Genomic DNA, 25,617 nt, shown 5'->3' with positions numbered 1-25,617 from the left:
ACCTATCTCGTGACCAAAGACTTCTTCCGAAGACAAAAACAACCTGGAAGCATCCGAGCCCAACACCAGATGGCGATCTACTATCCTAAGTGTGTGATCTGCAGCTCATATGCCTCGAACATACATTTCTAGTATCTATTAAGCATTAGATTGCCATCTTTGGTTGAGGACGGCGATCTCTTATGCTCTGTTCAGGAAACAGTTGAAGACATGGCTGTTCTCTCAGGCATACGATAACTAGCTCCTTTTCCTCTAGTGCTGCATCACGTCTCCCTTAGCGCCAAGAAGCCATTGGTGAACAAGCGCTTTATAAGTCTCTTATAACATAACATCTTTACCTTAGCCCATTAAAACAGTTGAAGAGACATTTTTCAAATAGAAAGGGCATTGTTTTGACAAGGTTGAATCTATTCACCCACCTAGAACACAAATAATCATGCATTCGGTGGGAATCACAATCTTAGGTTTCAAAGTACAGAGTACATTTTACTGACTTAACTAGCAATAAAGATTACAACATTTCTACTCCGTGTCCCTTTTTCAATTACTTTACCAGCTCTGCTCTGTCACCTTCTGTATTGTATGCATCTTATTCACTATAGACCATTAATACACAGATATTGAACCACAAACAGTGAATGTTTCATTAACACTAAGCTCCATAGCTCCTACTGATTCAACTTAAAAAGTACATATTAACTATGCAAAATGTTGTGCAAATACATGCATCTCTGCTAAACCGTATCATTTCATTAAAAAAATCATAGGATCTTAAGAAACTTTCTATATACAATAGTGCAAAGCTATCAGCATTAAAGGCCTTGGCCAACTGCTCCATTCTATTACTCCAGTAGGTAAATCATTCTCCAGACCACCACTAGCCTGCTGTAAGGCTTTTAGAACACAACATAAAAGGCAAGATGGATAACAACGGTGGCAATATCAAGACTTCACCTTCATTTTGTAGGTGGACATTCACAGACCACATGACATACAATAGTAAGCTTAGGTAGATATCGCGGGAAATAAGACATCTATACAATAAGCATGTTTCTTCAACATGAACAGATCTAACTATCCAATGCTATAATTCCTTTAAGTGATAGCATTGTTATATAGTCTCCCATGATATAATACAACTAATAACGACCTTGACATAGCATGTGTGTCATTCCTCTGTCAGCTTCTAATTAGAAAGGGAATACCTATATTTATTCCACAGTTATTTGTGTTTATTCTTGCAAAAATAATTTAACAATTTTGCCTTGACCTTAAAACCATTTGAAAATGGATTACGTTTGGGACCATGAAACACTTAAGATACTCCACAAATTATAAAAAGAAAAATATAATTTAAAACATTCTGCCAGCACTGACCTCAATAGTCAATCAAATAAGCACTTTGAAGGTCACAGAAGTGAGGCTTTCCTCTGGCAGATCTACACCAGATGATGTTTTGAAATAAATGACACCTTGTGCTAACTAACCTGCGTCAGCTAAGGCAGGGAGAGAACTTTTGTCAGTCAGTGGCTAATAGCGCCTTATGAACATATTTAAATAGATGATGCCGCTCTCAGCACAATGGCTAACTTGCCATTCGATTGTCAAAATCTGGTGACATTCTATGATTTTATACTTTGGGAAGAACTGTTGTTTGTTACTGGAGATATCCTATAAAGTCTGAAACAAATACACGCTCTATGTCCCAAACGTCGATGGATTTCACAATCAGCTAGATTACAGGAGGATCTGTAACAACAATGCGATTCTGTTTTAGGATAATCATGATCTATAGGACATGGGAGACCTCTTTCCCTAAATTATAGCTAACCATAATCTATACATTTTGTAAGATGGTTATGAAGCAATAAACAATAATTTACCATTGTTTATAGTTTAAGTATTGTTAATTGTGTCCACTGCGCAACTTTGTGACAGTTATTTGGGATATTAAAAATGCAAAGCTTTAAACAGACATTTGATACTAATGTTTCCAGCACTTAATATGCAACCTTAAGAAGCAACACTCAAGTGCGGCAAAACCTCAAGCATGAAACCGTGTTCAGAAAGATTCAAAACTGCCCTTTAAAAATATAATGTAGTAAGTGAACAACAAAAACCTACTTTTTTGTCTACCTGCAAGATAAACTGCTTTTCGATCTGATACTGTACATTATCGCTTTACTCAAAAATACACTAAAGCAGAAGTAGTATCTGTTTATCGGCAAACAAAAATAATTTAACCTCAAAATAAAGTTTCAGCAATTCAATACCTACATTGCGAAGTTTTAGCCAGTTGGCATTTTCATTCAACAATATAAATCACATTAGAACAACAACTAGAAGGATGATAGAAAAAATATTGACAATGACTATCAGGGAGACAACACATTATACATGAAAAATATATAGCAAAAATAGTGGTACATATATATTATAAACATAACCAAGTGTGCAAAGACATATTTGCTTGGATAGTAGCTTCTATGACTTCTCATAAATAGTTTTCAGAAATGTACAGTGTTACACTAGCACTGTACACTTTCTTTGGTCAACAACAATAAAATAAAAACAAGTACCTATGAAGGTAACAGCTTAAGACAGCTATTGTGGGTGAAAAGGGATAATATATTGCTGGCTCAAAAATAACTGTAAGGTATAGACTTAAGTATTTCAGTGAAAGCATGGTGGGTTGAGAACATAGACGTGTTCTTGGTTTTTTGATCTTCATGGGCAGTGGCAAGGACTCTTGACGTGCATTCTTATAGAGACTAAGCTGAACGCCAAACCAGTCCATTCTTGCTAGGCTCCAGGAAGTTTTCCACAAGTGCTTCAATAAGTTTTTTGAGATCTTCTTCTAAGAAAGACTTATCACTGAAACATGAAATCAAAAAAATTAAAGTTATTTACCTAAAGAGAATAAAGCAGGAACTCTTACATCCATAATGGTTGTAGTGTGCGCATCACCACCTGTATCCAGGAACCAACCCTTGCACCAATATTACGAACCTTTCCCACCCATGTGCAACATGTTCCACCCCATACCCCCAACATATACATTTCAAGCACAGCTTAAGAAGATAAAGAAAGGTTCGCGCTAGGAGAAGTGCAAATAAATTCCAATTGTCATGTGTTTTTCATATTGTTTCTATCCAGTATGAGCTAAAGTTCAGTGCAGTAAAAAACACAAAAAATATAGGTAGAGATCTGGAAGCGAATTACGGTTTTCCAGACAGACTAATAGTAATCCATCCCAAACTCTTAGGCTACACCCCCTCTAAAGGGGAATGCAAACAACCTCACACCGATCTCAGCCTTGTGGGACACATCAGTGAGGCACAGCTGGATTTCTATGGCAAAACAAGCTTGGAATCCACAACTGTGTGTACGCCTCCCACAGAGGGAACCTCACTTAAACAGCACAAAAAGAGATGGATGGAAAGCTTGAATTAACATGAGCGACCGGTATCACTCTGACCTGCCTTCCAGTTCAGATTTCTTAGCCCCTCTAAGCTAATAGAGACAGGCACCAACTGTATGCAAGTCAGTCAGAGTTCTTTCTTCAGTGTGGTAAGTGGTTTGGCTGAATGTTGGATTTTAAAAAGAGTAGCCAGGACCAGTTGGAACTGGAAGGAGGAGGTGGAAACTTACCACTACTGGCTGCCCTTTTTCTACCACAAACCTTTCACCAAATAAACCTGCTCTATAAACCTTGTAATTCTTTAGATTCAATATGGATTTTTTCGCAAGCCAGAATAAAAATGGAAACATATTGGTGGGGAAATCTGGTTAGGAAGAGGGAAAGTGCATAGATATCAGGAGCACTAATGTCAATACTGCATGTTATTCCTCATTCTGAACATGAAAACTCAGAATTATATGGGAGTTTCTCCATGGGGAAAAAAGGAGGTGTGGTAATGAACTTTCCTCAGGGCGAAAATATTGAATATTTACAGACTACTTGTAATAAGGGCCATTAAGGGAAAAAATCATCTAAAAGCACAAAGGTTCAAACCCTCTGGTTGTATTTACATATGCTATTACCATGTGTATGTAAGTTTTATTTTAAAATGCAGTAATTGTTCTGTTGCTACTAAGCAGGTTCTAGAATCTATGCAAGGAGTTATTTTTCCAAAAGACCTGCAAGTGTGGAGTCCTTTGGTACTGTGCTGCGCTCAATAAAGGACTTTTATATAAAATAACACCAGATTGTGGGTAACGAGATGTGAGGACTAATCCGCAGCACAGGGGCGGTTTTCTTTTCATTGAACCTACATATTTTCTATATTCTACATTAATGGATGTTTACCATAAGGAACAAGTTGCTGTGTTCCAGCTGTTACTGGTTTTAGCTGGATGGTGGTTCTACTGACATGTTCCCAGTATACCAATTAAAAAAAAAAATCTGCATTGTCTGTGCACAACAGCCATCTTGTGAAGCCGCCGCCTCGAGGAAACTGAATGCGCGCATGACATGCACTGTTTCCTTGGAGATCAATAGGAAGGGCAACATTTGCCTCTGTGGCCTCGAGGTCAGGAAATACGCAATGACACATCAGGGCGTCATATGCTGGTAATCAATTGAGTTCCACGCCGCTGCATGTAATACACTACTCACCAATACAGGAGTGCAATACCAAGACAACCACAGTAACCTGCAGTAGCAGAAGAGTGTGGAGCATCAATAGGGGTTTTCTGAGGTATTTAGAAAAGTAACGCCTATTTTTGTCAGCCGACCATTTCAAATAAGAGTTCTTGGTTACTTTAACCTACTTTGTGGTAGGAGTAGGGCTGAATGAAACTGTGAATAATCATTGGATATAATAGTGAGCAGTGCACACTGACTGAAAATTACTGTGAAAATGCAATTTGACCCCCCCCTTTCAAAGTTCTACATATCAAAGGTGAGGTGGGTAAGGCGGAAGGAGGAATTCATGACATACCTTAAAGCTTTCCATGGTGAAAGATGGTCATGGAGAGGAAAAAAAAATTCTACACTACTTGTGGTCATAAGGACAAGTAGTGTTCAGAACACTACCGCAAGTAGAAGGTCAGGGGGTCAGGAATGTTTTTGACAAGGCCATGGTGAGAATAGAAATTGTTTTAAACCTACATCTACTGTTGCTCTGATTAGATTTAAATTCTACACTTGTGCCAAAGAGAAGGGTGAAATGTTCAATGACTTTCTCACTAGTTTGTGAGCTCTATCTATAAACTGCAATTTTGGACCAATCACTGAAGGGATCAAATCATTATACATGTTAAGAGCAATAAGATTCAGGAGCAGTTGTGGGTTATTGGTGATCCAAATTTGCAGGATATAATAAGCACTGCCAAAGCATTGGAACAATCAGAAAAGTAGATTAAATCTTTGAATAAGGAGAGTAAAATGTCAACCGAGCATGTATGTAGTGTGAACACTGGAAATTCGAATGTGGGCGGGTAGAATGTTTTCATAAGCTTTGAAAAGGATTTTCATTGCTTTAGGTGTGGCAATACCAATCATGTAGCAACTCACCTCAAAGCCCAGCACTGGGTAAAGAACGTATAAAATGTTGGCGCATATGAAATTTTGTGTGAGTTTGTAGGGATCTAAAAAGAAATAGCAACAACACTAGCACAAAGTCCAGAGGCAAAGTTTCATGTGTAAGTGAAGACTGCAATCGTAATGGAGAGGGTAGAAGCAACATAGGGTAGTTGTATCTATTAAAGAGTTTGGTGAATGTGGGAATATGCAGGATAGGATGAAATGAAACCACCCAAGTGTGTAGTTCGATTATTGAATGTAGAACTAATGGCAGATTCTGGCTCACCATAGACAATAATTACAAAAGATTACTTTGTGCAACACTTGGGGGGGAGGGGAGGGGAAGAATTGTGTTTGAAGACTCTAAAAGAATCCAATATAGTTGCAGAACGTTTTGATGGATTCAAGATTGATATGGTGGGGTACGGGGAGGTTGAAATTGAATTCAAAGGTGACATGGCTCATATTAAGTTGTATGTGGCTACCAAGGGGGTGAATGTGTTGTGGTGGAGAGACCAGTGGAAATTGGGCATTATTTTTAATCCGAGAAGTAAAGAGCTGCCACGTGTTGTAACCAACGGCAACACTACAGATTTGGTGATTAGCCAGATTCCTAAGGCATTCTCTGAAGATTTGGGAAACTTGAAGAACTCCTGTCAAAAAATTAAGATTAAAAAGCTATACCTGTTAAAACAAAAACTCAGATCAGACCCCCCCAGTTGGGGGTATCGGAGCTGGGTGAGCGCCTGCCGCAGTTACATCGGCGGGGGTGGCCCACCCGAGCAGCAGCACCAATGTTCTTAGTTAGTTTGGGGGTGGGGGGAGGGGGGTGGTTGTTGGGGTAGGGCTGAATTGTATATTATACTGATCTGCTCTCTGTAAGTGTAGTACATACCACTCGAGTTACTAGTTGGGTGTCTCATTTGCTTATAACCATTGACAATGTTGGAAAGGTTGTACCTCTTCGATGGAGAGGCGGATCGTTGTAAGTGGGATACCAGAACGTGGATTATTCTCAGAAAAATGCACAGATGACGTATGAATACGAGATGTAACTGTTCAATATTGTTGTCTGATGCTCAATAAAGATATTTTCAAAAAAAAACTCAGACAAGTACCTGTGAATGTGAGGGATGAACTAAAAGAAATGTTGGAGGGCATGGTTGATAAAGGGATAATTGAAGAAGTGGAGTAAATTCAGGATATCTCTGGGGCATTAAAAGTTCTAAGGTAGGTACCGCCAAACTTTGGAACTCTCTACCCCTCAATCTCAAATGCTCATAAAATATTCTTCAATTTACAAAGGCCTTGAAAGCATGGCTTTTAATCTCTAGTCAAGCTTTTTAATTCCTTTAACATAATGGTTTCCTTTTCCAAGGCAGCGACAAGACACCTACAGTGAATCAAGTGCTATATAAACTCAATAACATAACATCTGAATGATTTTCTCCCATTGTGTCGGTGCGTAAACCGGATAAAAGTTTGAGGCTGTGTTTGGACTAGAGAGCCCTCAATGCCAATTTGGTAGGGGATTGTCACCCTGTGCCCAATATTAATGAAGTAGTGTGTATGCTAGAGGGGGGCAAAAGTATTTTCAACATTTGATCTTCGTTCAGCTTATCACCAAATAGAGTTGACTGAAGAATCAAAACACTTCATTTCTATTCTTACTCCTCAATGTCTTTTCCAATTCACAAGGATTCCCTTGAGCCTAGCCTCAGTGGCATCCGTGTTTCTGAGGGCAATGTTTCACATTTTAGAGGTATGTCAAGTGCTTCTATGACAATATTCAAATACTTTCCTGAAATGAAAAGGAACACATGGAACGTGTTAGGCAATTTGACTCTAATCGTTTGCATACTTCCATAACACTGGAGAAAAAAAAGTGCAAGTTCTTTTGTGATTCTGTTGAATATCTGGGACGCACATTATCTGGAAATGGATTTGTTCTGAAGAAATCCTTAGTAGATGCTATTGTTATGGCTCCTGTTCCAGACAATAAGGAGAAACTTCTGTCATTTGCAGGTTTATACAAATATTATAGCAAATTTACAAGAAACGTTGCTTCCATATTGGAACTCTTATAATGACTCACCAGGAATAAAACAGTTTTTAGCTGAATAGAGAGACAACAAAAGGAGTTCCAGCTAATCAAGGAGGAAATTGCACAAGCACCCATGCTCAAGCCTTTTTATTTGAACAAAGTCTGTATCATCACTGTTGATGTAAGTTTATATTGTATTAGGGATATTATTTCAAAAGTGTGTGAAGAGGAGGGGATGCGGTATGGTGGGTACTTTCCTACATATCATCTGGGAGTGTGGTGTCATCACGGAATTTTGGAGGCGAGTTCATGCAGTGATGGGGGAGGTGACGGGCATTGCTATGCAGCCGGAAGCGCGGTGTTGTCTCCTGAATGTCTGGGGGCCCACTGACCATGGTGAGGCACAGACCCAGTGGGTGACCCTGGGTAACATGATTGCTAAGAGGGACATCGCGCGCTTGTGGGGTTCCGGGGGGCCCCCCACGTTAACTGCGTGGAAAGAAAATATGGACTGGAGTATGCTCAGGGAGAAGACAGTATATTGCGCCAGAGGCCGCCCTCGGAAGTGGCATGCCATCTGGGGGCGGTGGAATCAATACAGGGGGGGAATATGTCTTGCCCCTGATCTGGATCCCCCCGAGGAACAGCTTTCTTCTTGACCTTCTTTCCAGCTCAGTTGCAGATGTGATGTTTAATTGACTTCTTGGGCCTCTGCTTTTCCCCCCTTTTTCCTCTTATCATAGTACTCTGACAGTTAGACGATTGGGGTCCGGCTCCCCCTGAGGGGCTGTCACCGTGGGCATTCAGTGTTGTTGCCTTGCTGGGGTTTGTTGTGTGTTTGTAATTATTAAAACTGGAACCTTCTCACTGCTCCTTCAATGTACTGTGGACGATTCTCTATACTCTCCTAATGAAGCTGCCGAACCTCCGGGTTGTCGGCTGAATAGCTGTGTCCAGATTCTTGAAGAAATAAAGGTTTTAAAAAAAACAAAAAAAAAAAAAAAGTGTGTGAAGGATGAGCAGTGTGTAGCATTTGCGTCAAGAATACTTAGTGATACTGAAAGGAGGTACACTTATCGAGAAGCAGTTGTTAGCTTGTGCGTGGGCCATTATTTTGTGTGGGTAGTAGGTTCATACTTAGAACCGACAATAATCCGTTGGTGGGGATTCTGTCATTGGGTGGTGAATGGAATGTCACAGCACACATTGCCATGCTAATTTCTAGGTGACAGTAGTAAAATTCCAGTGGGGAATAGGTCCCCGACAAGTACAATGTAACAGCAGATTGCTTGTCTAGGTTGCCATGTCCTAGTAACAAGAATGTTAAAGAGCATAATGACATTGAAAGGACTGTGACCATCAAGGATTTTGTGAGCAGGGAATTTAGAAGCATATCTGAGAAGGCATGGAGTAAAAGTGTGGATGATGATGAGAAGCGGCAATTGCTAAAAACAAGCATTTGCAATGCAATAGGTCTCACATATGTGAGTGTTTGAGCTATTGGCATTGTAAATGACAATGCCTTTTATTTATCGGTTTTGAAAACCTGCAAGCGATGCGTTCACACACTTTGTACTTATCCAGTCTATATGAATGGTAGCAGCGTTAGAGTACAAGTACTTCTCAAGCTTTGTTTCTCCTGCGCAAATAAAAACCTGCACTCATACATTCAAGCATAGTAAGCAAAGTGAGTGACTGCATGCCTGTGCGTGAAAAGAAATGGACAACCCAAACATGCCAAACACTGTCACCACCCACATGCTCCCTGCACACCCAGTCCCGATACACCATTGTGCCGAATCGAGGGACTTCCACCAACGCCTCCCTACTCCTCTCCAACTACCAGAAACACCACAGGGAAGGAGGGCATCAGGGATCCGAAGAGACAAAAGGACGCCACAGTCAAAAAAGTGAGTGAAAGCAGGCGTCAGGTGAACCGAAAAAAGAGTGGTGTGGGGCAGAGACGGCAGAAGTCATCAAGACTGAGCATGGTGCTGCTGTTATAAGCATGCCTCGGGCCAACTATGCTGCAGTACCTGCCGTCCGGTGGCTTTTAGGCTCCATCCTAAGTTGCACAGTTTACTGTGTAGCTGTTCTCTCTACTCAGCGCCATTTGGTAGCGGAAGGGGCACAGAAGAAGGCACAGGCAAAAGAGGGCTGAGTCAACGGGTGTGCGTGTCGTGCTGATTTTTAAAGCTAAAATTTTTAAAACTGGACGGCTGAAGCAGCACAAGGCCAGGGATTTGTTTATACACTCGCTACCTTAAAGTAAACAAGCAGCTGAGCAGGGTCCATGCCGCCATTCGCCCGTGAAACGTAAACATTCGGATCAGCAATATCTACGTGCCTCAGGCACGCTCGCTACGGTTTGCACTCCTACAAAAAAATAAAAATATTTGGGATGCCAAAGGTCTCGCATTTAAATGTGAGACCTATTACATTGCACACAAGCACGTCGTCGTTCATGAAGGAGAAACGCAATAAAGAAAATAGTGCTCATAAGACTATAGAACATGTACCCTGTAACAACCGAAGTAAAGGGGCCAGTCGCAATGTGAGGTTACACATGAAGACAAGGCAGTACGAAGGAGGAACTAAAAAGCCTATTAAGAAATCAGAAGCCAGCATTTACAAAGGACAATGACACAAGCCAAGTACAAATATGGGCGGAGGGTGGACAGGGCTTCTATTCCCTACTCCACTACAACAAGCCTTGCAGAGCAGCGCATGCACACTTACTCTAGGCTCGACCTAAAAATACCATACGAAAGGTTGGCCCAGAGAAAAAAATGTGCCTTCAGAAATGAAGACTTTCTATAGGAAATGGAAGTGCAAGGTGACCTAATATTTAAGGAAGGAAAGTGTGTTCCTCCACAGTGCAAGCAAGAAGAGATTTTGAGACTTGCACATGAGGGACACCAGGGGATATCTTCCCTGAGAAGAATTATCGGCTCCAACTTTTGGTGGACTGGCATGGATAGAATGGTGGACGGGGTGGTGAGAGAATGTAGTGTGTGTGTATATACAGTGACAAAATGTTGAAAGCGTTTCCTGCTCTGTTGAATCTGTGTCCTGGCCGAAGTTTCCTTGGCAAAAGTTGGCTTTTGATATTTATGGCCAGTATAGAAGCTTACCGCAAGAGGCATGTTTTGACTATAATTGAAAATGGCCTGGAGGTCAAATTTGTTGCACAAGCTACCTCGCATGTGGTGATGGAATTCTTTAGGTACATTTTTGCCCAAGAAGAATGCCCTGAAGTGGTAATACCGGGCAATGGAGTTCAACTAAAGACACATGAGATGGAGATGTTTCTAAAAAGGTGTAGCATCAGGCATGTAACCATGGTCATATATAAACCACAAGAAAATGGCAAGGTTGAGACATTCAATTGTGTTCATAAGGATGATGTTGAATGGGCACAGATAGTAAGAAGGGAGTGGAAAAACATGCTGAGGGAAAGTTATAGATGTACAGTATTAACTCTCATTCTGTTACAGAAGTGAGTCCTTTCCGGTTGTTGAAAGGAAGGGACCCGGTGTCCAAGTTATGCCCAAGTCATTCCCTTGTTGTATAAGGAAGAAAATGTCTAAAGTAGATGTTAAAGATGTAGAAAAACTTGTATAACAGTGAGGGAGAAACAAGAAATATTGAAAAATAGATATGATGACAAATCTGGAAGGTAAGAGAACATATGTTTCAACTGGGAGATTGGGTGACGATACTCAAACCAGGCTTTAAAGTTAAACGTGATTCCAATTTTGCCCATGCGTTGAAAGTGGTGAGTGAATAAGAACAGTGTTGTCACTCAGGACGGAAGACTGTGGAATGTGAGGAGAGTGGTCAAATGCAGATGTGAGATTACAAAATGTGACAAAATGAGAAAGATGGAGAGAATGAACAGGCCAAGTGTTAATGTTTCCAATGATTTGTGAGATTGTTCCTACAAGCGTGGCCTGCCAAGGTAGGGACACTGAAGATGGGGTGTCAGGGTCTAATACTGATGGATCAATTGGTACCGAATCTGTGGCGTCAAGAGGGAAGGTAGGATTGGTCGTCCTCCTGTAAAGCTCAATTACTATTTGGCTCTTTTTGTCCTACGTTGTATTATGGTTCTTTAATTAAGGGAGGACATGTGTTGTATTTACATCTGCTATTACTTTGTGTAAATATGTTTATGTTCAAATGCAGTTATTGTTCTGTTAATACTAAGCAGGTTCTATGCAAGGAGTTAGTTTTCCAGAGGACCTGTTAAAGTGGAGTCCTGTGGTACAGTGGTGTGCTCAACCAAGGATTTTTATATAAAATAACCCTGGATTGTGGACAAACACCTCTCAAGCTTTGATATTAATTTTAGTTATTCCACATGGTTGTAGCAAGTGTCCACTGGGACCCTCTACCTCGATGAATCAGAGCTCAAACCTACTCTACTTACCTTAAGAAAATGGTAATTTTTATATGCCTACCTGGTATTTTTTTTGTCAGATTCCTTTGGCACTAGTTGCATCCTTGTACTTATATACTAATGTTTGGGTCCTCGGTCAACATTTTTGCCTGACGACTAAGAGCACCCATGGATAATGCTTAAACTGAACCTCTCAGGTCAACTGGGGTTTATAATCTCTAATTTCAATGGCTTTTAGTTAGCATTGGCTGCTATGGTGCAGAAGCCCTTAGTGAATCTATGGGCCACTCTTGAAGGCCAGAGTTATGTCTGTGGAAGACAGTTGCTGGAGAAGTCCTAAATCCATTGTGAAATTCTCAAAAGTTCAGCTTCATATATCACCTCGGTCACAAGGAACCCACAAAGGCTGTGCTGGATGAATTATACCATAATCTTCTTGGAAACAGATGGAGCTTAATCAGGCATTTTGGTTGCCAATGTCAATGTCAAAAGGTCTTCTTGCAGAGCGAAAAGATCACTACATATCCAAAGGCAGCAGAATGGATTCTAGGCCATTTATTTTCTTCATCAAAGGAGGATCTCCAGCATGTTGCCATGCAGTCAATTTCAACACTAAATTTAACAAAGACCATCAGATACAATTGAACTAGGGACTGAGATTATGTATTGCAATTTGCATACCCTCTTTGGGTTCATAACGACTCAATTCTTAGGGGTACTGCATTCATTTGGATTGAATTAGGGTTCAACAGAACAGGTCCCTCCAAGGGCACTCATCTAACTTATAGCATTACATGGTATGCACACGTATAGCAGGGAAGTAGAGATTAATCCCTTATTGCTATCTGATCCTTGGCAGCCTCTTAAAAGGGTGCATGATACAGAGGGTTCTTTCCTACAGAGATGAGCAACTCTGTGCATAGACGCCTCTGGTGATTTTGCTTCCTATCGAAACTCAAATTTAAACTCTATCCGGATTTAGCCATCAGATAAGAGCAACACAATACACCAGAGAAACAAAGTTTTGAATGCTTAGGCACTCACCTTTGTGTGGGTGAGCCACACATCTCGGCGTAATATTTTATCTTTGGTTCAGTACCGCTTGTCCTGAGAGTAGCAACACAACCATTTTCAAAGGTGAAGGTGATCATCTGGCTGTTTTTACTCAAAGGCAGCACCTAAACACAACAGTGAGAGATTATTGCAAATTTAAAATTGTTAAATTTAAAATTTGTGATGACGAACATCTATCCTAGCTTTAAAACAGTTAATGTAGGAGAAGGCAGCATTTTCCGATTTCAAACCATGTAATAAAACTTGCAATAACATATTTGGCAATCTGTTCCAAAGTTATTCACCTTTGGTAATGCTATTTCTGACGGATGGATCAGCCCCCCTAAAATTACTTGCAAAACCCTCAAATGGGCACCACAACATGATCTAGAAATATTCAGCTGCCTAGCCAACACCTGGGGCAAGTCAGCAGTGCTTGATGCTAAGCTGTAATCTGCCAGGACTCAGATTTCATAGCAGGCTATATAAGCCACCTTGGTACTGGTGACATCAGTTCTGATCTAGTTTCTAACAAAACAGATTTATCTCTGAATTGTGCATCACATTATGCTGCAATTGCTGTAAACATCACAGCAGAATTGCATAGTTTCACTTACCTTGACTATTATAAATGTATCAACAATTTATTCATGAAATGTTAAACTCAGTCAATGCCCAATGTTCGCTGCACCTTGATGAGAATGGTTTCAACAATCTTTCTACAGAGAAAATGTGTTTTCAACAGAGTTGTTTAGGGTATTTTTTATTTTTTCCTAAAATTTCAAATTCGTAACTACATAATTAAGTATGTAAGTATTATTCTCTACATATTATTGAGGGCAACCAACAGTACAGTCCAGTGCTGTACCTCATGTTTTCAATAAACATTTTTCTGTTAAACACACACATTTCCAAGCTAACTACCTTAAAATAGACGTGTAATCTAAAGAAAATACATAAAGGGTAATGTATAATATGGTCCTGTATTGCCACCTTGGGCTTTAACCTCTCAGCTTTGTGATGTACCCCTCAATGACCACCGTGAATAGTTTTAAACAGAAATATAGTTAATTTTAATTGTATGAAAGGCTTAAAGAGGCTAACCTTACTGGAACAGATGCCACTTGTCCAACAGCTGACTCTCTAAAACAACATCTGTTTACACAACAACACTTTTTAAATGTATGTCACATCTTCTGTGTTGCGCTCTGCAAATGTCAGCTGGAAGGTGTTTGGCATGCAGAGTTGCAGTTGCTTAAAATATACAGCGCAGGGGAAAACCACTGTTATATTCGCAACAAATGAAGGCTGCTACTATCCACCTTACGATACCCAGGTTGGAGAAATGTCTTCGGATGTGGGAATGTCTTCGCTGAGTGCTCTTTCCCCTGCATTAAAAAAGGCTTTAAAGACTACTGGCTTGTTCTAAATTAACATTTTCCAGGTTTTCAGGAGCAGGCCGGTAAGCTTAGTGATGCTATATGTTGCTGGAGAACCTGCCATCTTTTTCTGTACCGTAGGTGTATACTCCTGGCAGGAGGTTGCAGGGTGCCTCCAATTGCTGAAGAAGGTCTATGAAACAATACCCAAGAGGCCACTATGGAGCTATGAGGATCAAGTGGCAGACCTCCCTCATCACTCTCAGAATGAGGAAAAGAGGTTGAAAGGCATTAGGAAACGTCTTGTACTATGATATTGACAACTCTTTCCACGCCATTCCCTGATGCAACTGCCTTCTGGACAATAATCTGTATTTCTTACTGACAAAAGTGCCAAAGAAATCCAACACCTGATGACCCCATTTGGAGATGATCACAACCACTATTTCCTGACTTAGCTGCCATTCATGGGCCATATACAGTGTTCTGTTGTGGGTATCTGCCCATGTATTGGTGATTCCTGGAACGTGTTCTGGTGTTATGAAAATGCCATGCTTTTTTAAAATCTTTATTTTTGCCAAGATACCGAAAGAGAGGGCACGAAATGCCATCCTTGATTACCCAACTCCTAAGCCTTCGAAGCTCAACGAAAGAGTGCAACTCCATCCTTTCCCGATTATAAAAAAAAAAAGGTGGAGCTGGTGTTATCAGTTCTCATTAGGATATGAATATTTGACAGGCTGAAGATGAACAGCAGCAGACACCTGAAAGCTGATCTTAAATCCAGAACATTAATCTGGAGAACTTTCTCTTAATGCATGTACAGATCTCTTGCCTCCAAATTCTGAAAGGGGGAATCCCAACCTTCCAAGGAGGAGTCCAATTTTATCATGTAACAAAGTGGTGGTGACTGAAAGTGGAAATCTATTGCCACATTAGTTCTCAACTCCCGTCTCAATCAGGCATGCTCAATCCTGCTAATAACTAGGATCTTATCCTCTGAGGATCTAGAAGGTTGGTGCCTTGAGAAGTCCAACTCTTCCTGAAGATGATGCACCTGCAACCACAAAGTGGTATGAGAGAAAAACATGAAGGAATAATTCCAATCAGTAATTTGAAAAGATGGACCAATATGGTCAGTAGTTTTAGAACTTGCATGCAAGTGTTTGCAGCTTAAGAATCCTCTCTTCCAATTAATTTAATTTAATTGTGGGTTTATATAGCGCTAGAATCGACTCCCGGAGGAGTATTTCCGCGCTTCGACCGCTGGGGAACACGTCCTGGCTCATCCTGAGAGATGGTCCCTAATGGATATCTCTAAGGTGCGACCAAGCATCCCCGGCGGTCTGGGGGGGCCGTTGTGAAGATGAGGCAAGCTAATGCCCAGAGTTGCCGAGTGTGGTCCCTGACTGGAGTAGGCACCGAGGCGAGAATTATCGAGCCCGCTGACCCTGGTCCACGACCCTGCCGCGTCGGGAATCGAACCCTGGTCCCGGGCCGTCCTCTGCTTACGGGTCTGCCGCCTCTAACCAGTGAGCCACACCTCTCCACAATGGGGAAGCTTGCCCAAAATGGCGTTCTTGACAGTGCCCAAAAGAACAAGTTACTTCCCTTCGGTAATTCCTTATCTGGTAGAGACTCTATCTAGCCACAGATTTGTTATCTTAGAATTATGGCAGGTTGGTCGGTTAGGAATCTGAAGCTAGATAGGCTATCTTCCAGATAAGGCTTTACTGAAGGTAAGTAACTTGTTCATCTGATAGAGACTTATAGCCGCAGATTCCTTACCTTAGAATAGACACCCAAGCAATACCTCCCAGAGGAGGGTCTGCAAACACAATTTAGGCCAGCAAGTCCAGCGGGACCGAAAGAGCAAAGTACATGTCCCAATGAATCTGACTGTCCATGCAGTAGCGCTTCTTAAACGTGTGCAGGGAGGCTCACATTGCTGCCTGGCTGATGTCCAGGACTGAAACTCTGCGTGCTAAAGCAGTAGTGGCTGCCTTTACTCTTGTGGAATGAGCACGCAAACCCCGTGGGGGTTGCTTCTTCTCCAATACATAGCAGATCTTAATGCAGAGTACAATACATCGGAAGATAGTTCTTTTACGCATGGCCTTTCCTTTCTTAGCTCAGACATATCCCACTAAGAGTTAATCTTACGCCGGTAACGGTTGCGTGTGGTCAACGTAGAACGACAAGAACTACAAGGTTGAATGACAGAGCTCTTTTTGGGTCCAGTCGGTGGTGTCTCTCCTCCTTAGAAAGTAGGCAAAGTGATGCCCTACGTGGAACAGGGTGACTACCTTAGGTAAGAAGGATGCTCAGGTCCGGAGGACCAGTTTGTCTAGAATGAAAGAAAAGTATGGAGGCTGAGATGACAGCACCTGCAGTTCACCGATCCTCCAGGCAGATGTTATTGTCACCAGAAAGGCCGTCTTACTGGTGTGGAGTCTAAGAGGGTAGGTATGAAGCAGCTCAAAAAGAGCAAACATTAGAACCAAGGTAAGGACCCATTGAGGCATAATGAAGGAAGCAGGAGGAAACGTGCTGCAGATCTTTAAGGAACATATTAACAAAAGGGAACCTGAACAGGGAAGGCTGATCTTGCAGCCGTAGGAAGGCGGAGATGGCAGATAACTAAACCTTTAACATGCCCAATGCCCCCTGTTGGGGCAGGGGAAGGATAATCAAAAGAAATTGGGAAAGAGGTGCAGATAAAGGGTCAACCTATTTGACTGTACACCATTCTACAAATGTGCTCCACAGGCCGGTGTATACCGCCTTTGTGGAGGAATGCTGAAATGCCCAAATAGCATTACAGACTTTGGGTGAAAGGTTCAAAGCTGTCAACTCTCTCCCCTGATACTGCAACAGAAGAACCTCCCGAAGGTGCAGCCTGATAGGAGGACCGATTGACATGCTCAACAGATCGGGATACCAGACTCTGAGCCCAGTCTGGGGCGACAAGAACAACTTAGGCCTGGTCGTTCTGGATCTTTTTGAGAGCTCAAGCAGAACTGGTATGGGTGGAAAGGTGTACAGGGGGACAAAGCTCCCCTAGAGACAAAAAGCGTATCCGAGCAAGAGCTGCCTTGGAAACTCCAGCGCACCAAACTGCAGACATTGGGTGTTCTCTGCAGTGGCGAACGGATCTAATCAAGGCTCTCCCCACTGCAGAAAGAGACCTTGCACCACCTCAGGTTTGAGACACCATTTGGGATCAGCTAGGAATCTTCGGCTGAGTTTGAATGCTCTAGCATTCAGAGAGCCAGTCAGGTGTGGAACTGCCAGGTAAATACCCAGTTATAATCAGCCATATCCTGGCGGAGCAAAGAGATGTGGTCCTCTGTCAGCGTGTCGCATGATCTGGATGGAGGGGTAGTAATGAAGGGGAGGGATTAGCCCTGTGGACAATCTGGAGAACCCAGCGGTCGGATGCTATCGACCTCCAGTGGTGCAGGTGTTGGCCACCGATAATAGAACTGCTTTGCCTAATGAGTTGGTCATATACAGCCCGCAGCATATGGTTGTTAGCTGCATTCCTTCAGTGAGCAATAGCTTGGGAAAGCATAAGCAGCACCTGCGCAACAGAGTCCTAGAGCGAATGGGAGTATCTGTCCAAAAGGCACACATAGTTCACCAACCACAGTGCCAGGCTGCCGGAATAAAATACCTTCTTTCCCATGGTATCCAGGCTCATGGATTCCCTGTCCGGTGGAGTGCAAGGGAATGTGTCAGGATTTATTCTTCAAGTGGAGGCTTGGACCACCCAGCCCACCAGGGTGGAGTGCTGGATGACGGTCAGTGGGGTCACCTGGGGAATGGTGCTGGGCATTAGTTCTAGTCACAGGAGCCCCGGTGTAGGGCTTGGATCAGGCCCTGGGACGTTTGTCTTGACAGCCATGGAAGGCAGCTGAAGGTCCAGGACCTTGGCCACCCTCCTCACCACAATAGCAAATGAAGCTCCCTCCTCCATAGTCATGATAGGAGAAGAAACCAAGCCAGTATCTGGGGAGGCATCAAGTCCACTGGCATCTGATTAATCCCAACAGGTGTCCTTGGTGACATCTAGGGCAGTCCAGTGGCCCCTCCTAATCATCACCAAGTCCTCACCCACAGGAATAGGGCACATGCTCCGGCATTGAAGTAATACCTCTAGTCGACCCCAGACTCCGCATCCAATGCCGCCCATCCGGCTCTGTGTAAGTGTCAGGAAGAAGAATGGAGGTGGCACCGGTGGTGCCAGGGATGTCGGCAATGGAACTGGTGCTGGGAAAGGTCGAGGTGGCTTGACTGGCATCTATCCAGATACGTCCATGGATTCAAGGATCCGGGGGCAAACCTGCTGGCGGAAAACCAGAAGGGGCCCTTCCCAAACCCACAAGGTCTGGGAGCGTGCCAGCGTGGTCAGGCCACCCAAATATGAGGTGCATAGTCTCATAAAACTCAAGGTGTTGGGAGGTGGGCGCTCTGGCTCCAAGAAACTCTGGGTAGCATGGTGACGGCCATGGCCCAGGCTCAACCATGGAGCAAGGCCTCGAATGTCGATGTTCCCTCATCACTTCGGATGATTTTGACGGACGGGGCGAAGTTGAAGTCCTCTTTGACTTCGTGTTCTTTTTATGTTTGTGGGACTTACCTGAATGCCTGGACGACTTTGAGTGCGACGAGTGCTTGGAGTGGCTCTGTGACCAATCACAGTAAGTTTCTCTCGACCTGGATCAAGACCATTGTGGCGTTGCATGTTGAGCGACAAGGAACTTGAGGGACCACTCTCTTGAGGCCTTGGGGTGCATGACGGAACAATCGACGCAGGTCTTGGTGTCATGGTTCTGTTCGAGGCACAAGTGGCAGACGAGGTGTGGGTCTGTCACTGACATTTGACGGTGACAGGTGCCATAGGGCTTAAAACCAGCCTTTTTCACGGACATCCCTGCCACACCAGGAGACAATGTCTCAAGAATCTTCTACAAAAAAGGTCGCAAATAGGTCAGTCAAAAAGTGACAGAGGGTAGCTCTTTTCCAGATATGCACTGACTGGCGTGGCAAAAAAAACCCTGATCAGCGCTCTGGGATGGCACCTAAGTAGGCACGCTGCACATCCCTTCCGACGTCGACAATGCCACACGGAACCAAACGACACCTAACGGTGTGGGGGGTTTTACTCAAGAAAGATTTCTGGATCCAGTCTGATGTTTGGGAATAATTCTAAGCTAAGGAATCTACTGATAGAAGTCTTTATCAGATACTGGAATGATTTGGTAGGCTTGAAGTTAGATTTTTGCAAACTGAGAAAAACTGAGTTTTCAGAAAAATCCAAAGAAGGCTTCTGTGGCTTTGCTCTACAAAAAGACAAGGGAAATCCAAGGATACATAGAGACCAGGAGTACGTAATGGTTTAAAGGAACAAGGGTCCCTATGACCAACAATCTTTGTTGGCAAGCAAAAGTTAGAGCCGTACACGATGTCCATGAAAGCAAATAAGATCACATTTAACAAATAAGACAAAAATGGTGAGTAGAAACCGAAAACACAGAACAAAAAAAAAATCATATTGACAAACTCAGTCAATAATATGTATGACGCAAATCAGAAAATCCTTTTAGGCACAAATAAATACAAAGCAGAATATCCACGCTATATTAAATATTGTATACAGGGTCAGTGTGCGAGAGTCAACGACGTTTCGATCCTATAAACCTACCAGGCTCATCATAAGTACATTACAGAATAATACCCGAGAATATTACTCAATGGTAAGGAAGAAAGGACGTGTGGAGAACTCCAGTACTGAGTAGAAAGGCCTAATAAAGGAGAGCCGATATTGCACATATCAACGCTGCATCGGGAACCTTAAGGTCTTGAATTATATTGAGCGCAAACACGGTTAGGGTCCGGTTGCGGAATTGTGACCATAATAAAATCAGAAAGCAGGGTGGGAGAAAGGAAGGAGTATTCACCCGCTGTGCACCAATCTGAATGTGTGAAGCAAGTATGTAGCAAGTATCAAATGAGGGACAGGTCTCAATGAAACCAAGCAGCGGAAAGGAAGGGAAACAATGTAACCACATCCAGAAACCAGTAGCCTGGGTCCGTAATTACAAAAAACTCAACACCGGGGGCCAAAAGACTGAGGATTTTAAATGCGTGTGCCAAAATGGGGTGAGTACACGCCAAAGCCGTCCGCGCCTTCAAAAGCGCAGTGGATTTGTTGCCATTGAAATGAGTGTTGTTTAATAACCAGTCTTCAAGGAAGGGAAACATTTGATTTCCTTCTTGTCTAAGGAAAGCAGCCACTTAGACTATGCATTCGTGAGGTAATTGCAATACTTGGGGTGTATCGAGTTTTGAAAATACATGTTCTGCAAATCTCACATCATGTACTCCCCTATCCTGAAGTAACTGCAACACCTCTTGTAGATTGACCATTCTGAAACATTTTGAGCTGCCACATTTCCAGAATGGGGTGCCATTCTCCACGCTCTCTTGTTCCTCAACCTCGTGTTCCTCACTTGGAATAACCTGAATTAGAAATCGGTCATTAGCTGGGATAGGCTCCTGGGCCCACTTTTTATAATGGGGCCAGAATCTGTGTGTGTAACTCCTGCAGGTGTTGATGCATCATTTTCAGTTATGAAACCTGAGGTGGTCTCTGAACAAACTCAAGCATGTGAACAAAGGGGATCCAATTCAGCACTCACCTGGTGGTGATGATCCTGGACCACTGCAAAGAAAAAGCAGAAATCCTGCCAACTTCGGACCCAGAGGTGAGGAGACAGGGTTGGTGGGGCCAGTCAATGACATTGCAAAGAGCCCTAGGGCTTGGAATGGTTACCACCTTGCTTTTTGGGCTGTCCGTTAGAATGAGGTGGTGTGGCTGGCTAATAGGGTGACAGGTAGTTTGATTGTCTGTGATAGGGAACCTGAGGTTGTGGTTGTGGGTAAAGCAGAGGTTTAAAACCTCCTTGGTAAGAAGGTTAACCTCTGCCTCCCGTAACCCAAAGGAGTGTGTGCTATTAATAATGCAGAATTATCAAAGATCCAACTGCACCTGCGTAAGTCTTGGAATGTAGAGCCTCAGCAACACGCCAGCCAAGTGGGTTAAAGCCACAAAATGGCATTTCTATGATTTGATGCTGGACCTTCAATGTAGCGACTCCGGCCATCTAGCAGAACTCAGTGCTGGCTATGTTAATCAACATAAATAATGGCTTGGCATCAAGAGGAATCACGTTTCAATTCACGGACCTCCACTGCTATTGGGAATAGCTATTTCCCATCCACTGGCAACACGTCCAAATTTTAGCCAGGTCCTGAAACTCTTGAATTTCAATTAAAACAACCTGCAATACAGCCCTTCATAGCCACACGCAAAGTATGACACCACAGCTCACAAAAAAGTCAGAAAAGTTGAGACGTGAAAAGTGAAAGATGAGGAGGCACCTCACGTACGCAACACCAGGAAGGCTGCCAGCTGGTTCTCGCTGGTATGCCCACGTTTTGTCATCACTGGTTGCCAACTCATAGAAAATAGTGTCCAGTAAAGGAAAGGTGGATAGACAAAGAAAAAGAAGATATTTTTAAATGGAAACTTTGCTGTCCCCACAGACAGAGTGAGAATGAAAAACCCAGTGTATTGCCAAGAACAGGTGTTCCAAGCAATATTAAAATTGAGTTGAAAACTCACTATAGGTCACCCTCTTTATTCACAACCAGTGAGTTCACTCAAAAATAAAAGCACTATAAGTCGCTAACCTTTATAAGGAAGGCCAACATGTTTCATTGCCATTAATCTGTATTGTGGCAATTTCGTCAGGGCATGGGGTTTTTTTTAATCACTCGCCTCACTGGACATCCACTTTTGTGTTACAGAAGGACTGTATGAAAAGCAGGAAGGAAGAAAAATAGAATTGCAGTTTTCCATTTATTCTTCAATAAAATATGGACCAACCATTCATCAATTACACCAATTGCTCGTTCCCATAGGTGTATTTACCATGTAAAGGCCGAGGGCATTCATACCAGCCTTCACAATGTCAATCGGGGTTCTACTAAATATTCCTTTTCCCGATTCTTGGAAATGCGCTGAAACTAGCGCGTGTTCCACCTGTGGAAAAGATGTTTGCAACTTATCATCAAGTACCGATGCATATTAAAAATGGTGATTTCCGCAAGTATATGGCCACTGCATCACCTACAATCTCATTTTGTATGTCTCTAAAAGCCAGTTACATTCAGCCACCGTCAGTGTTTAGACCACAAGTCAGTTTTCCTCAACACATCAATGCTCAACATGGTCCCGCCTTGGACTCGTTACAGCAACACAGACATTCACTGTCATTACATTTACCAACCCCCGGCACACCGTGCCGCGTCCGCAGCGTTTCACCATCTTTATACCGGGGTTCTAAGAGCTCTCACCGTAACCTCTATGGGAGCGATCCTTATCTCGTCACCGCCTCGAGTCAGAATCATTTCACAGCCTCTGATGTAGTCTCTCTATGTGCCGCGCCCCTCCGTCCGCCTCACGTATAACAGTAGCGACGGCTCGAAACTGCAGCGACCATGGCGGCCATCTTAGAGCAGTCACTATCGCTCACGAAAAGCTCTACCTCAGCCCTTCAATTGTTTAATTCTCCAACATGACAGCACAATTTAAATGTAATGCACAGATTTCTCATATACATTCCTCAAACCATGCACATAGCCATTTTTAGAACTAAATAAGTCTGTGTCATTATTGAAGGGGCATAGACTCCTGCAACTCCTAACTGCAATATGAAGCTCCTGTCGCTCATAACATGTTTCGATGTGTTCAGTTGTTTAGTAATCAACCACAAAGTCGCAATTATCCACTTCAAAGGAAACCCCTAAGATTAGCTAATATATTCCTCAGACCATATGAATTGCTAATGTGGAGCTAAATCAAAATGTGTGGAGTGGTGTTACTGACTGCTCACTTTATTCCACTCAATATGATCGTTCAGGCCTATGAGATCCGCCTTCTCAGTATAAATCCAACGGGCTTCACTGGTTGCCAGCACTTTATCTATGGTATCATTACTGGCCAACACCCTCTCCAGGACAACCCATCTCAAGGCTTGCAGGTCATGTTTGGATTCACCAAAGTGTTGTACCAGGCGCGTGGGTGAGCTTGCCGGCTTTGATGGTACTCAAATGCTCCTGAATCTTTATTTTTCTGGTGGTGAGGCCTATGTACTGTAGCCCACACTCACAAGTAAGTCTGTAAATCACATTTGGCGTGTTGCAATTTGAAAATGTATTCAGATGCCATTTTTTACCACTGTTGAGATTGACATAATTTGTCTTTTCTGTCAACTTACAGACTGAACATCCACCACACGGGTAGTGTCCAGCCGGCAATGAGGAAGCTCTTTGTTTAGCTTGTGGTCGCGTGTGCACAAGCTTATCCTTTGAATTCGTTGCGCGCCTAAATGCAAATCTGGGTTGTGGCATTTTGAAATCTGCAGTGGACAGCAATGACCAATGTTTTCTCATCGATTGCCTAATCTTAGAGGCCAAAGGGTCAAAAGTCATAACCACCGTGAGGCAATCACTAGTCTCTCTTTTATTCCTTTCTAGGAGCGCCTCCCGTAGTGTGTTGTGTGCTCTTTTACACGCTCTACTCATAACTTTTTTGGGGTATGCTCATTGTATCAGTTTATTCGAAAGCTCATTGGCTTGTTGAGCAAAAGTCTCAACAGTGGAGCAATTACGTCGATATCTGAAAAACTGGCCTACCGGCAGGTTATCACATAAGGCTCTCGGATGATATGAATTGTAATGAAGGAGTGAATTCCTATCTGACCCCTTTTGGTGAACCGTTGTGTTCAAGGCCCTACCCTGTACCTTAATGTCAAGGTCTAAATATACCGCACATTCATTACTGAATGTCCATGTGATTCTTAGACAGGGGTCAAGACTATTGAGCCAATTCAAGAATTCCAGGAGTGTGTTCTGATTCCCTTTCCAAATGCGCAGCACATCGTCAATATACCTCTTCCAGAGGCAAATATGTCTCTAGAAGGGGTTCGATGTGTGATACAGAAAATGCTCCTCAAACTGGCCTACATAAATGCAGGCCAGACTGGGCGCAAAGGTTGCGCCCATCGATGTTCCGGATACCTGTAAATACAGGTCATCCTTGTAACTAAAATAGTTACGTGTCAAGGAGAGCTCAATGCATTGGAGCACGAATGATTGGGGCGTGTCATAAAACCAATCTTGATCCCCCAGGGCCTTCGCTGCTGCCACCAGCGTGGCCTCCTGGGGGATACTGGTATAAAGTGACTCAATGTCGATAGTGAGCAGGACCTGCTGCGATGAGTCGAACTCCAGCTCATTAAGAATATTCAGAATGTCTGTTGTGTCCTGAACATATGATTGTTGTCTCAAGACGGATTCCCTTAAGAAAAAGTCTGCAAATTGGGAAAGTGGCTCGAGAATAGAGGAAATTCCCGAGACTATCGGACGCCCAGGGGGGGGGCCGTTGAGCCTTATGTACCTTCGGGAGTATATAAAAGGCTGGGGTTCTCGGCTTGGTGTTGACTAAGAACTCCGCCTCCATACTCGTAATCCAGCTCTTGCTCCTAGCTTCCGCCACCATTTTTCTAATCACCTCCTGTAGTTCATGGACAGGATCTCTAGGGAGGGGATGATAATTCTTCCGCTCACTTAGCAGTCTTAATACCTCATGATTGTAGTCTGAGGTATTCATCACCACTATGGCTCCACCCTTATCTGCGCTCTTTATAGTGATAGCAGCATTGTTCTGAAGGGTCTTAAGAGCCTCCCAATCTCCACGGCTCATGTTGTTAAAAGGGCGCCCCCGCTGATCCGATTGTTCCAATTTGGAGATCTCCTCCAACATCTTTTGTTCAAACACCGTCACTTCTGGACCCATAGTAGAGCCCGGAGGGCAGAACTGGGAAGGACGGCGTAAATTAGTAGAAAAAAGGGATTGAGGGACTGATTCTTTATTCGCAAAAAAAAAATTAAGTTTGATTTTTCTCATGGTCTCGAAAAATTCAGTCCTGCATTTAAAAGCATCATGTCTTGGGGTAGGAACATATCCTAACCCTTTGTTCAGAACACACAATTCGCCAGTAGTTAATACATAGTCAGATAAGTTCATCACTATGTTACTCATGTTGGGGTCCTGCCCCGACTGCGAGTTATCCGGGGGGAG

At 43.0% G+C, this 25,617-nt stretch overlaps 1 protein-coding gene across 1 annotated transcript in view; it reads right to left on the bottom strand.

Annotated features, from left to right (window-relative positions):
- Positions 1-367: 367 nt before the first annotated feature.
- The window catches only part of PGM2L1 (phosphoglucomutase 2 like 1), a 670,483-nt gene continuing 645,233 nt past the window's right edge, over positions 368-25,617 (bottom strand). Inside the window, exons 13-14 of the mRNA XM_085623364.1 lie at positions 13,018-13,151; positions 368-2,874 (exon numbers count right to left, since the gene is read on the bottom strand). Of these exons, the coding sequence (XP_085479490.1) occupies positions 2,772-2,874; positions 13,018-13,151 (237 nt within the window). The 3' untranslated portion in view covers positions 368-2,771. The remainder of the gene's footprint in view (positions 2,875-13,017; positions 13,152-25,617) is intronic.

The sequence above is a fragment of the Triturus cristatus genome, chromosome 8 (assembly GCF_964204655.1).
Source record: "Triturus cristatus chromosome 8, aTriCri1.1, whole genome shotgun sequence".
In the NCBI taxonomy this organism is placed as follows: domain Eukaryota; kingdom Metazoa; phylum Chordata; class Amphibia; order Caudata; family Salamandridae; genus Triturus; species Triturus cristatus.
Note: the sequence above shows the minus strand (reverse complement) of the source record. Positions and strands in the feature narration are given on the sequence as shown.